Source organism: Ixodes scapularis, unplaced genomic scaffold, assembly GCF_016920785.2.
Source record: "Ixodes scapularis isolate PalLabHiFi unplaced genomic scaffold, ASM1692078v2 PGA_scaffold7__128_contigs__length_106722199, whole genome shotgun sequence".
Classification (NCBI taxonomy): Eukaryota; Metazoa; Arthropoda; class Arachnida; order Ixodida; family Ixodidae; genus Ixodes; species Ixodes scapularis.
Window position 1 is genome coordinate 41,836,392 of NW_024609882.1, and position 14,482 is coordinate 41,850,873.

A 14,482-nucleotide genomic window follows, 5' to 3' on the forward strand; every position below is an offset into this window, starting at 1 on the left:
TTAGTCTAGTGTCTGAAGCAAGAAATACTGGGTATCCCAGGAAGCCGTGATCGCGTAACGTGCCAGTAGAGCGGAGGCTACGGCTCTGGCGGGCCAATAGGAACGTGACTGCCTATCACCGGAGCGTGCCTCTACTCCGAAGAAGTATCAGGCTTTTCGCTGCGTCATGCTCTAATATGTGTACGTTGCGCTCGTATACGTCGTGCATTTCGAAGCCTTCGGCACGCAATGTGGGGCTTATCGTTTACCCTTTGCCAAGTTACAACGAAAGAGGGCATAACCGTGCGCTCTCGCGCTGCTGGCACCGCCTGGCCGTTGCCGGTTGGCTATAGCGAGGTAGAGCGCAGGCACAGATTGGACACGAGCGCTCCGTCGGCGTTCGGTTCGGCCTCGTGTTCAATCAACGCGCCGAAAGACGCTCGGCGTCCGGCTCGGGCCCTATCGGCTCCTTTCGAAATACTGCCCTTTGTTGGCAGTTGCGGAGTCCCCGCACAATGGCGGTCTGAAACCGCAACGTCGCGGCACACTTTATGCGTTTGGTTGGAGTAGAGGAAAAAACACACCCACGGAAAAGGTGATTAGCGCAGTGACGTTGCACTTTCGACGCTGTCTCATTGGCTCGTCGGCTGCTAGCGTTAGCCGCGCTCCGACGTTCGCTATCTTATGGAATGACTTGCGCGTCCCACGTTGTCAGTCGCTCCGCCATTGTGCAGTCGTTCCGACCTTCTAATAATCGGCACGCGAATTTCGAAAGGGGTCTACAGACCCTTAGCAAATATCCCGAAAGCCTGCGAGCGCCACGCGACGAATTATGGGAGTCTTCGTCGGTACGCCCCGCCCATCGTCTTTTCTCCCGCTACCACGTGACGTACGCGAGCAGGCGCAGGTTACCAAGGCAACAACGCTCGAGCAGCCTTGCGAGGCTGCCCCTTTCTCACCCCTTTCCTTTGTACCGACTCCATCGTCTGACGCACTAACGCTTTGTCGAATTTAGTCGAACCCTGTCACAATTGCGGTGCAAAATAAGTGGACTCAGGATTCGGTGACCCTGCAAGAGGTGAAGGGAAGTTACAACGCACTGCGTATTCAAATCGGGCGGACGGCCGGGACGGCGGATGGCTCCGACGGCTGTTGGCGGTAGCCGCCGCGACCCGCGCGCGGTCACGGACACGCAACGAGGAAGCGCGTGATCTGTACCGAGGGTTCCCAAAATCCCCCGCCGTCGTGGCGCCGTATACGCATTGCAACAGGTCAATGGCACTTGGCAGTCGGTACAGTCAACTACGTGACAGTGACGTGACACACGCAGAGGACGTGTACAAACTGCATAAAGAAAAGGCGCACTTCGTTCGCCTCGACACGGGACGAAACAAGCGACGGACTATCCTGGACAGGCTGCTTCCGCTCTTCGAAGCAACCGGGCTGGATACGCGTGCATATATGAGAGAAAGTCCCTTCCTTTCTATTCCTTGATCCCACCACCCCACCTGCCTGGCTCTACCCCAGCAGTAGATCGCCGGAAGTTTATACTGGTTCAATAGTGATCGGCCATCCGCCCGATCACTATTGAACCACTGGATTTCAATAAACGTTTTCTTAAACTCCAGCGAGAAGTTAAAATTCCTCGAAGCGTCGAATGGCAAGGTTGAGGAAAAAATGGCGGCGTATTTGTAATCAGAATAAGCTGGAAGACGCCTTGTTTTCCCAGCAGAAGTACTTCGTCATGTGCGTTGATTGTCGTTACTGTGGAAGAGGGTACGATTGGTCGAAGTCATTTCGAACACCTTCTGGAGCAGTCAAAAGTCAATTTCGGAGCAGCAAAAACAACTTTTGGAGCACAGACAACACACTTCATTTTCATTACTAACACCGTGAATATAAACGTTAAGATTCGTGTGTTGGCCTGTGAAACTACAATACAATGTCTGTTTGCATTTCCCCTTGTGTGCAACCTTTGGTTAGCATCAACTGCATGGCGGACGTGATTCCCTCAAAGACAGAACTAGCTGTTAAGTTCAGCGCAGAAGCACCAGACAGAGCAACATGATGCTGAATGATGAAGGACAGTGTGAAATGCCGTAAATGGTTATGTTAGGTACAGAATCAAAGGTAAACCAAATAGTACATAGCACTGAAATATTGTTAGAATGAAATAATTGTGAACACCCAAATTGATGTGCCATTCGAGTCTTAAAAGTTGTAATAAAACTGCCATTCTTAATTCAGACTGAAAAATAATTTTGTCATTTGATTATGATCACCGACATTTTATACCTAGAACTTCATGATAACCGCAGCATGTGGACGATAACTACGCCTTAAAGAAACGATCCAGCCGAACTCGTTTAAGTTTTTTTTTTTTCGCATGCTTCCACCTTCTCCTCCAGGTAATTTATTTTTAAGTTACTGTAGTGATTGTGCTAGGGAACAGATGAAACCTGTATAAAGTAATAACTAAAGAGAGTGGCATAAAAATAAACATATGGAGCAGTTCATATAATCTTATCGCAAAAATCATATATTATTGCTAAATCTCTTCCTTGAAAAACAAAAGGTCATCAGAATATTGCCGTCCATAAATATACTAGCCGTAGTTTTTTTTTCTCAAATTAGCTGCAAGGTTTCATTGTTCTATTATCGGTCACCAAATTCCATTTTTAATATACTTGACGCTTTGGTATGTAACATGATCACAACCCGCTTTGGAGGAGTGCTTTCTCCTTAGCGCAAGCGTGCGCTGCGGAGAAGCAGGAGGCGCAAAATCGCGTCACCTACTCCGCGGTTTTCGCTTCTCTGCAGTGCACCAGTGCGCTGTGAGAAGCGCACTCAAGAGAGCTAACTAAACCCGTCAACACAGGAGATATTGTGGAACTTCTGAGTACAGTGAGTATTTGGTACAGAGATAAAATGAAATTGTACGTTATGTGAGGCGATGTGGATATGTGTTCTAAGCTAAGGACGATAAAAGTAGTCAAACTCCGTGTTGTATTGAAACGGTTATGAGCTCTCTTCATCTGGGGGGGGGGGGGGGGGGACGTGCCGTGCACGGAAGGTATAAGACCTAGTCCTCGAGCGCCCCGCTGTTTACACGAATGCGTCCCGGAAAGTCAGGTGGCGCACGATCTGTCTGACACTCGCCGCACAACAATAACGTAGATTATTATTTTCTTTTTTTTTTTTTTCTTAGAGAGGGGCGTGTTTAAAATGCATGTTTATATGCACAGCCGCTCGCTGGAAGGCACGGCCGCGTGAGGTCACTACAGCGATGTTCAACAGTTTTGAAATTTTGCACCAGCCCACCGTAAAGATCCGGCAGTGTCAGCGAGGACCAGGGCTATTATATTTGCGCTATTAATAAAGTTAGTTTTGGCGCAATGTTGGTGTCAATTTATCATATTGCTGCAAAATGTGGCAGGATGCAGGGTAAGCAGTCCGGCGCAAATGGCACAGCAATCACGTCACTAGCAGTAGCACACCACTCTAGGCACGACAAAATCACGTCACCACCCAACCGCGTGACCGTGGCACTACTATCGACAAACAATTTTTAAGCTCACAGGATCTCTAGCCAAGCGGGAGCCAGTTACATCTCTCAAGCTACAAAGTATCCCTCCGACCGAATACCTGGCCTCCTAGCTGTTCACTCTCGTCAGAGGTTCCGGAGCCGTTAGAGACCCCAAAATCCGCCAACAGCCAACGCCGCTTTTTTTTTTTTTCTTTTTTTTTTATGCACTTAATTAACTTTGATTGTTTGTTCTAACCTGAGACGCCCGACCACCCAGCGGGCTGGAAAGTCGAGCGGTCGCACGCCTTAGTGCTGCCTCGGATGCAGACGAAGCCAGGAGGCCGAAAGTGAACCGAGGGCAGCAGCCAACGGCGCCTCGGACGAGCCAACGTTCCGCGGTGACGAGATAGAGACGACGAAAGAGAGAGGGATAGCCTATATTTAAGAGAGCGAGCAACTCAAAGCATGGAAAGCGGTTGCAAACGTGTAATGGCGGATGACTCCTGCGCAGATTGGTCGCGAGTGCGCATGCGTCAATTGCGTTGTCGCAGGGCCAAAAGGAAAGCGGGTGCTCTCGTAGACGACCAACGCTTTCGACTCCTCCTTGCACTTCTACTGCGGTTGCAAACACTCTCAACCTAAGCCCACTAGGATAGCGTAGAATGCTACAAAACGCCACAACTCATAAAAGAGAACAAAATAACATTGCACTGGGTGTAGAGATAGGCGTACCGAGCGCTCTGCATTCTTGCGTAATTTCACGAGCCGCCGCCTCATGACGACAAGAGGCGCTGCGGTCAGGGTCCTGGTACAGTAAGTGTACAGGCTGTACTAGCTGAGGAGCGTATCTCTCGGTACCGGCAGGCCCCAGTAGAGTGCCTTCACACACTAACGCGCGTTTGCCTGAGCTACGGGTGCCCGGAGCTCGCGTCTCCCTCCGTCCGGTCGGAAGTTATTACGGTGCGCCCAAACCTGTCCCATCCAATCAGCTTCTAGTTACAATTCCATTGGGTACAGGCCCCGACGCACTGTCAATAAATCGAACGAGAGGCCATTGCTGTTTCCGATGGGGTGCATTAAGATCGGGCCCAGCGGTTGAGAGTGTAAACCCCCGACATATTTATGTTCAAGGGAAAGTATATACTCATTCTCGGTTTCGGCGAGAACCGTCGAAACGTGCCTCACTAGCAAACGTTTCATCACCACAGAGCGCGGACAGGAGCCTCGAAGTAAACGAAAGGCGCGCCAGACACATATGGGGGTCCGGGGAAGCCGTTTCGCGGAGACTACCACGATGCTGGGTCCACACCGGCGCGTACGCACCAGTTGCGCCCGGTGCCCCTCCAGCCAACGTCACAAACCACTGGAACATGACTCGAGGTTTTCGACGAAGTCGTTCGTGCTCGAGACACAGCCCAGTTTACGAAATGGCGCGCCAGCCGTCGATAGCAGCACTCCGGTGGCCCCGAGCGCCCGCGTAGATTTGAGTGCTTGGAGGCCCCCTGCCTCGAGTGAGAGGAACGACCCTCCGGCAATGACTCGCCGTGGGAGAGGCACAGCCCCGCCCGTGGTGGAAAAAAACGCTAGGTTTAGCACGTATCGTCGATATCGTGACGTATCGCGACAACCTCTACAGGTATATAGACCCTTTTCAAAAGTCCACGCCATCGCCCGTCCGCCATCGCTCCATCACGAACTCTCGAGCATGTGTAGGACACGAGGGCTGCGTCAGCAGTCGGCGTGAACTCGGCTCAACTCGTGTCGAAAAACGAGTGTGACGTCAGCGCTCGACGAGGACCCGGACCCAATCACGCGCTTCGTGTTCAGGCAATGGCGACTGCCAATGTTGCTCGATGGGCTCTCGAAAAAGGGTCTATCGAAGCTGAACATTGACCAAACAACAGGGCGCATGTGGTGCCCACTTCTTTGGTCGTTAAATAAATACGTTTCGAAGCAAGAAGCTGAACAACAGTACCAGCTCTCTCCGCGATAGCGGCATATACCGAGACGGTGCGACGCACAAAACTCACGGCTGTAGCCAATTCAGCTCGAAATGTGCTCGCGTCACTCCGTCATAAAGTCCGCAAATAAACAAATTTGTTCCGAAGCAAAACGAAAAACAAAATCAAAACAAAAAGGCTGTTGCCACGCTTTAGCGCGACAAGCACGCCGCAATGCCTGCGAAGATGTAAAGTGTTTCAAGTTTTCACTTCATATACGCTTCAATTCGACTTTTCAAACTTGGGTATACATTGACTGGAATAGACCCTTCCCGAAATTCAGTGACATCTGGCGGCTATAATGGCAGTTTAACTTTTGCCGTACTAATGGCGGCAACGAAAATAGAGTCTGCCGTATTTTATCGGGCACCGTCACTTTGGCAAGTCAACGGCAAACGACAGTGTGCACTTCACAGTACATTTCGTTCTCAATCTCTTTCAGTGACGACAGAAACAAAGATGCAACCAGTCAGAACGAAGCGTCAACCCACGTACACGGCTTGATAAAGTTCTACAAATCAAGGGGCTTTGCATGGAGCCCATTGATGCTACCAACAGATTGGCTGGGCCCGAGCTAGAAATGAACGCTTACGCAAACCTTGCTTCCAATTCCTGCTTCGCATCGTGCTGACGTCGCGAATGTATAAGTCTCGAATTATCTGCTAAGGAGCATCTTCAACTTTTTCGTTCATCAGTAAACAGAAAGCCGCCATTAGTACGGCACATATGCCATTTTTCCGACGATGATGGTGATCAAAGTGGCCAGACTGAATTTCGGAAAGGGTCTATTGCGCGGTTTTCGAGACCCGCGAAATATATGGTGCTTCCCTCCCCCGCACCTTCGAAACGTGACAGGGGAAAGCCTCGCGCATGGTAACATCGCGAGGCGTCGCGAACGAGCGGCATGCATGCGATTTCGGAAAGTGCCTTCCGCCAGCGAGTAAACAAACGCATTCTGTCGAGCCCGGCGCAAGCGCTCGTGTGTCTTTGTCCGCACTGCAGACATTTGCGAGATGGAGTGCAGGGGGGCGTTTCAATATACGATCCTGCAACGCGTCCGAAATATGCGATCACTCCCTCTCCGCGATAGCGGTACGTATGAAATAACCGAACAACGCATAATAACCGAACAGCGAGCCGACTTCAATGAAAACGCAGAACGTGGCCTGTTAAGTGTATGCCTTTTTGCTCTGTCATAGGTGCTTCGCGAGAACAGACATGGAAATAGTAATCCGTTCGAGTAACAAAGCTACTTGTCATCCCTTACTTTGCTTTTTATTTAGAATTAATTCATTACTTTTTTTGGAAATGTCCTTTTTTTTAACCCTGGCGCAGGTCTATTAATTCTGTAAGTATTCCCTAATCAAAAAAAATATTTTGAATCGACCAACAGTGTCTCGAGGTTGTGCTTGCGCGCGTGTTTAATTTAGCTTCACTTTATGATTCAATACTTCCTCTGCGGATTCGCGCGTGTCTATTGGCATTTGCATGGTCGTGGTCGTCTCCACCAGAGCCGTAATAGAGAGACTTTGGCCATTTATTGGGAAGTATCGGAGGCAAATAAGGAGGCGCCATTGGCCGAAAGCGGCCTGGGCGAGTTCCGAGGCGTCTTCACAAATTCGAATGTGGCCAACCAGAAGCCGGGAATAACACCCTGGCGGTGGTCGCGAGAAACGAAATTAATAAGTGCGTCGGAATAACTCTCGGTGACTGAAAGTATGGTGCACGTGACGTTTCAATCACTGTCTTCCAAGATCATAGTGGAAGAGCGCGACTAGCGGAACGATGGACATAATCCGTACGCGCAGGCGCGAAGGCCGGGAATCTGCCGTCCGAGCGGTCACACTCTGTCCGAGCAAAACAGAGTTCGAACGGCACATTCGTTTCTTACGTCCGATTGGACGTGGCAAGTATAAATAAAAAGAGGGGGCAACCCGCGTGAGTCAGTCTTCCTTGGCATTATTAGATAGTGAAGTCCTGATCCCTCGTTATCATCTACGATAACCGACTTATCTCAGCTAAGAGTGCGCTGCACGAGGCTGACAGCAGGACGCGGCGATCTAACCTTCTTTTCATTCGCTTATGCGATGCTGATAAAGAGATGGGCTCTTTATCACAACGCTCATAAAGAGCCAAGTCGCTGTAAAACCTAAAATAGTCGTATACCAAGGATTAACAACAGAACGTGCATCGACCTCACGTTTAACAGGAACGTATCTGAAGTCAAAGTACAGCCAAAGGCGGTTTACCATAGTTACTATATGGCAATGATCACTTTAGTCACTAAGAATTAAACAAAAACAATTAAACAACGAAGTCGTGTACGTGTCTTCGTCGCATTCATATGCAAATCGTATAGATGTCATGTAGTTGTAGAGTTGTCGCAAAGAAAACAGCTCCGCTGGTCCTCCATCTTGACGTGCAGTGGATGGGCTCTACAATTTTGCATGATCATAATCGAAACATCCCGTGAACCATATTTTCAACCATGAAGAGTCACTACATTTAACCCTTATGCTTTTATTAAAACTGTTTCTCGCTACCACCGCTAGGGGATTATTTTCGGCTTCTGCACGCCCTGGCTCTGCTCGCTCCTCCCATTGACCAAACTCTCTCTATAGAGAGAGTTTGGTTCTGGCTCTGGTCTAAACGGCTCCGGTCTCCACGGCACAGCTCATGGCTTCTAACGGAGTCGGGAGGTCCCAAATGGGGGCGAACGCGAACTCTCTAACTGTGCACGAATAGAGCCCAGCGTCAGAGCTGTCTTGTCTCGTACGTGTCTGCATTTGAGATCTCCACTTTGGGGGTGGTTTTGCCCTTTGTAGGGCAGCTCTTGCGGCCATGGCTTCGAATCTGCCTTGCGCATGCTGTTGTTCTTGAATATAGCGTATACTAAGAGTTATATTCGTGCCGGTCGATAAATATGGACTAATCGAAAGAATAAATGAGAAGGCCCCGTTTACTTCGTTGCAATACTATCAGCGTTGTTGATTTCTCTTTAAGAGCACCTGTCTATATCCCGAGGTACGCGGTGATTGTTGCACTAAGAAAGAACGTATCTGAAACAATGACAGACAAGCGTCTTGGCTTTTCTGGGTCAGAATGTTTTCTATCAATCTTCGTGAATAAAATCACCATAATTATTATTATTAACGTACGCGATACTATGTTCACCCGAAAAGTGAGGCACCCTCGGAAGACGACAATTTTCTTCGCGAACACAGGACAACGTGTAGTAATTTCTACGTCCCCAAGACACTCAATCGCCGGATCCGCAGTTCACCAAAGCGAGTACTTCTGCTTGCTTACCGTTGTGTGCGTTAGCCCTGGGCTTGGCCCCCAGGTAGGCGAGGTTCACGTTGGCCTTGCGGCCGTCGATGATCGGGTTGGCATCCTTCACCGCGCGCTCCGCCGCGTCCCGGTCCACCATCGTCACCTGAGAGGAAATCATACACACCTAATATCAGACGGCATCAACTCACTATTTACTCAACATCTGCGTCAAGGTTTAGGCTTTCCAATTGTGGGGACATGTCCCCATGTTACCAACTTTCGCGGGTTCTTCCTGCTCCTAATTGGCCAGACGGACGTCCGCGAAGGCTCATAAGAAAAAGCCGTTTTAACTGAAGAGCATGGGAAGATTTAAGGAGGGGAGGAAACGACCGCCCTCCCCCCCCTTCCCCCCAGCCCCCTCAAGGTAAACTTTATCTAATGGAAAAGAAACGATATACACCACCTTTTTTGTTAAGAAATGTTTAGTGCTGGGTGACATGGCAAATAGGTCAACAAAATACAGCTGGGAAACGTACGCTTCGCACGTGAAATCATCTCTCCGGCTCAGGAGCGTATTTATGGGTCAGGCTTGGGGGGAGGGGGGGGGGGGGGGGGCGGCATTCTTCTTTTTAACTTCATTCACCTCTTTGTATGTGTGTGTGGGGGGATGCCGCGAGCCGCACTTGGACCCGCGAAGAGCCACATTTGACTCGCGAGTCCCAATTCAGCTACTTTCTGTTCTATAAAAACAAAATTGCCTGCTATTTCTTTTTTCGCCCTAATCATTTAGAGAACGCAGATTCTGCAGAAAAATATTTCGCTGGACAGAAGCATTTTATTGCTCATAATCGATTGAACTTATTAAGCATGTTCATATAGATCTCAAACTCACAAAACTTCCGCTTGCCGAGTGCAGTGCTGGAAGTGGCATTTTCCCTTTTGAAGCAGCTTTTGTAGCAGGTAAACTATGGATTTGGAACAGACGCTCAAGCTTTTGGAGCGGATGCCAACGTTTGTTAGCGCATCACTTACAAATAAAAGCGACTGCATCGCTAAACGAGTTCATTTGTGATAATGACTGATAATTCCTCCTCGGATACTTGAGCATGTTAGTTATCACCTTTTGTAAAAAATAAACAAATAAAAAGGGAGGAAAACAAACACATACCTTTCTTAAAAGAGAGAAAAAAAAAAGGCTCTGGTCAGAGTCGGTTTTATTTAGAATGCGTACTAAAAAAATTGTTGGACAATTAATCCTAGCGCAACACTTCTGTTCTCATAAAGCCTCAATCCCCCCTCCCTTTCCCCCTTTTCACAATCACTAGTTTACTTAGGCCGAAAATATAACTTCGGAAAAATGCCAGCAGAAACCAGCATATCCATTAACGCGTATGTCACTAAAATGCACACCCCAAGTTTTATGAACCCTCCAAACTCAACACTTTAATGTCACAAACTGCAAAAACAACCACTTGCAAATATTACGAAAGCCTAAACTTTCGCTTTAAACGTGACACCTCTTTAGTGGCGTTAAACCAGAGTTGAATCAAAGTTCGCTGCTCCTTCGATCGACAGTCGCACCGGGAACAACCTTGACTACCGTATTTCTTCAAAGATAGACCCTCGTGTTTTTGTGTTTTTTTTTTTTGCATGCCGATCCAATAAACTGCCAGAGTTGCGCCACGTGCACGGTGGCCACGTGGCAGGGCTCTCGGCCCCGGAGAACCCTAAAATCGTGGTCACGGGGTTGCTATGTCCCCGGCGTACGGCAACCGGGCCCGGGCTCTCTCATGCACACCCTTTACCCTCCGCGCTACAACAAAAGAATAAGGGTTTTTAAAGCGTGCCGTCGAACTAGACAAGAGCGAACGGGCCGAGGGTCTATACGTCAGACCGTAGACCAAGGTCGATGGAGCGGAGCAGTGATCGTTGCGATGTTCACACGAGACGAGGTGCGAGCGAGCCAGTCTCGTGAAACCCGACACCACCGGAGAAGGCCGAGTGAGCCGAGCGCGAGTAATATACACACCGTCGCGCACGTACACTGCACGACACGGTTAGCTCGGACAACCGATCGCCGGTTGTAGCTCTTCCCTTAGAATCAAAATGATGACATCGAAACTACTAGTGCGATAAAAAAAAACAACGTTATCTGGAACATTAACCAAATTGGTAAAGTTTGCTCCCAAAATACCGTCGCGTAGTAAACGGAGTCTTTTAACTTTTTTTTTCGATTAGTCCAAATAACGATTTAATAACCAACTAGCATAAAGTCTTAAAATCCACACTTAAGAAATGACACTTTGGGGGAACACTTCTAACCCCGAGAAACGTTCCCTGCCGTCCTCCTCGCTTACACCACCAGCGGGTGCCCCAACCACAGCCAAACTCGACCAACAAGGATCCAGACAAAGGCGGGCGAGCCGGAAGGGGATCGGACATTTGAGAGAGAGAGAGAGGGTGTTTGGAAAGGAAGAGATAGTCCTGTAGACTTACTGAGGTGGGAGTCGTGCTACTGCTAACTAGACCAGTGTTGCCAGATGGGAAAAATCGAAGTCAGTGAGTAGATGGACCGTCTACACATCAGAAGGTCACCCAAAAAATCAGTAGATCCTAAAGAAAAAAACAAAAAAAAAAACCTTTTTCATTCCCGACCGCTCTTAATAGATAATATAACAATAAATATTGTACTAATAAACACACAAAATTAGTTGTGTTTTTTTTTTTAATTCGCATTTTTCAGCGGCCATATCTGCACACACATCCCTTGCGGAAAGCGAAATGATTACATTTAGTACTTTCCCACGTTGTACACTTTCCTATATAATTTTTTTTTTTTTTTTGGGGCGGCCGGATGGGTGCGGTTGCCGCTCCTTATCGTACGTGGACGAAACCAGGAAAAAACTAAGTCGTATCTGTTTCATAATTAAGTACGGCGCGTACGCGGCTGCACTGCCTGTGTGCGGCTGTGAGTGGATAGCTGAATGAATCGAGGGATACGGAGATACGGCCTTCTACCTCGTTGGTAGATCCACACGTATAGCTTCGTTTTTAATAATTTTACATGAGTTTGCCGGCTAATAAGAGAGCCGGCGCTTTAAACTGTGCACTGTTACGCCCTCATAAATATTTTTTCTTTATTTATCAAAAACAAAACGTCAGTAGATTTTTTTTTTTTTTTTTTTTATCAGGGAATCAGCAGACAGCGTCCAAAATCCGTAGATCTGCTGAGAAATCAGTAGGTCTCGCAACACTGAACTAGTCTATGTTCAAGGCCTGGCTGCTTATACCGAGTTTAGCAGCATTTTGGGTCCACTTTGGCAACCAATGCTATAGAGCCAATCAAAAGGCTCGGAGCCGAAAGGAAATATGAACGTCCCAAAAACAAGCGCATACACGAGACAAAACACATTGCAAACGAAGCTCACAAGAGCAGCCATAAACAACAAAAGCCCATTCGTAGACACAGAAGTTATACACGCGGAGCAAAACCACCTCCAAAGCGGAGATCCCCAAAGCAGACATGCACAAGACAGAACATCTCCGACGTGGGGTTCTATAAACTAAGTGTACCGTTACAGCGTTCACGTTCGCCCCCAATTTGGGGCCTCCCGATTCCGGCAGAAATCATGAGCCGTGCCGTGGAGACGAACGAACCTTCGGAGAAGGTAAAAACATAAAGTAAAGCCAGACTAAACACGCGCGCGAGCACCACTCCGCGCCAATGCCATTTCCATGTAAAAGGCGAAAGAGCGTCGATGTCGTGTTCGCGCTGAGTGTCGCGTAGTGTACAAAGAAACGTAGATAGAAAATACGTGAACGCAGTCGCCAATACTTCGTACGATCCGCAGAAAGCGCGTGTGACGCGCGACCGAGCGTGCAACAGGAGCAGCAAACAAGGTTGACCACTCGAGATTGCTCCACGCTTAGAACTAAATCTATTTGGTATACTTTTTACAGCGAAGCTATTCATGGCTAGGGTTCCGTGGAGTTTTCCTGTGCGTGACCAAAAACTCTACGCTCGCACTGCCGCACGCGCCCGCATAAAAGATTCCAAGTAAATAACCAAAATAAAGCGTTGACAAACGCGCGTGCAAGATGCCATCTTTTGCTTTAGAAGTTACTGGTAGACGCCGGCACGTGCGGCGCGTGGAACACCATTCCCATGCATTCTCCTTGGTGAATGGGTAATTTAGCGATAGGTATATTCAATAGATTTGTTATTAATAGGCACCCTTTTCAAGATCAGTAGACTCTCAGTTAGATAATAAAGGTTTCTCAAAGATCTCCCGTTGTGCGACCCGCGTCGACCATGTCTACGCTCGCACCGCCCTCTCTTTGTCGTCGTCCCAGGCGGGTCTGTGTCGTGTGCTAGACAACTTCACTGGTCATCTACGTTCACAGAGGGAAATGGCTCATGATTTGTTTTTCAATAGCCCGTTCTCCCAATCAAATGTATCAGACAAAGGCTTAAGTCACCTGTGCTATTGTTAACTGAATACCCACGCGAAATGAGCCGCAATAAACCACCCGACTTCGAAAAGTAATAGGAAATATCGGTTACCTATGGCGTCGAGTAAAGAAGTGATCTGGTAGAATACTTTATGACCGAAAGTAACTGAAACTGTAATCAATTCTTATTTTTCCTTCGGAAACGTGCAGAAGTCTGTATAACAGCAAGTACAAAAAAATAGAAAAGAAAGAAAGAGAGAGATAAGTGTCAGGTGACTGTTCTCAACGATTCCACAACGGGGGAGCCGTCTGCGTCAGGTAGATGTATAATGGTAGTAACTCGATGCCCCGGTCTGTCCACGTCGACAAAAAGAGGATCAGAACGGCACACATAATGCTTTCGTGGGCCAGCAAAGAGCGACGAAAGGGGAGAGCGAAAGAAAGAAAAAAAGTAACCAGGAAGGATACGGGAGCGATCGTCTGTTGTTCTGGAGCCGGTGGCTGAAATGCTTCCGCGGTGTTTTTGTCGCATCGCATCGCTTAGAATCGGCTATTCGCAAAACCAAACAACGCACTCCAAAAGTGTACAAAAAAAAAAAAAAAAAAACCAGTCACGAAGATTATTTTAGAGGAGCTAAAGAGCAAAATACTCCCCAAGAGGAACAGCGAACAAAATCAGCTCATGCCTGGCTGCAGCGTCAAGAACCCGAAGAAACGTCGAGATTGCAGGCAACGTAATAAATAACAACAAATATATATACAGTGCACCATAGCATCGACAGGTACGACTGCAGGGCCAAAAAACAAAAGTCGAGGCATGCATTCCCGGTTTAGAAAGATACTCCCCTGCTAAGAAAGATAAATACTTTCATTTAAGAGGGAGGCAAATCGTTTCGCATCATCTGACGCATAACCTTGTCATCACGACTACATGCACAGTAACAAAACTCCAGAACGCAAAAAAAAAAAAAGAAGAAAAAAAAAAAAAGAAGAAGAAACAAATCCTTACGCCAAAAAACGCTCCTGCCGTCGTTTCTCTTCCGAGCAATCTCCAACCCAAAAACACACACGAAATAGTATATATATATATATATATATATATATATATATATATATATATATATATATATATATATATATATATATATATATATATAAAGAGGGGAGGGGTCGGTGGATAGTAAAAACTAACAGCTTAGAAAAAGATCCCACTTGAACCGAGCGTGCCACCCCGAAATAAACGTCCACCGCG

The 14,482-nt window shown here is 47.8% G+C and overlaps 1 protein-coding gene across 3 annotated transcripts in view; it reads right to left on the minus strand.

Moving 5' to 3' along the window:
- Positions 1-14,482, minus strand: part of LOC8042905 (RNA-binding protein 24-A) — a 122,387-nt gene that overhangs the window by 23,178 nt on the left and 84,727 nt on the right. For all 3 annotated transcript variants that reach the window (XM_042286527.1, XM_042286526.1, XM_042286525.1), the window contains exon 2: positions 8,815-8,941. In XM_042286527.1, coding sequence (XP_042142461.1) covers positions 8,815-8,941 — 127 coding nt within the window. The remainder of the gene's footprint in view (positions 1-8,814; positions 8,942-14,482) is intronic.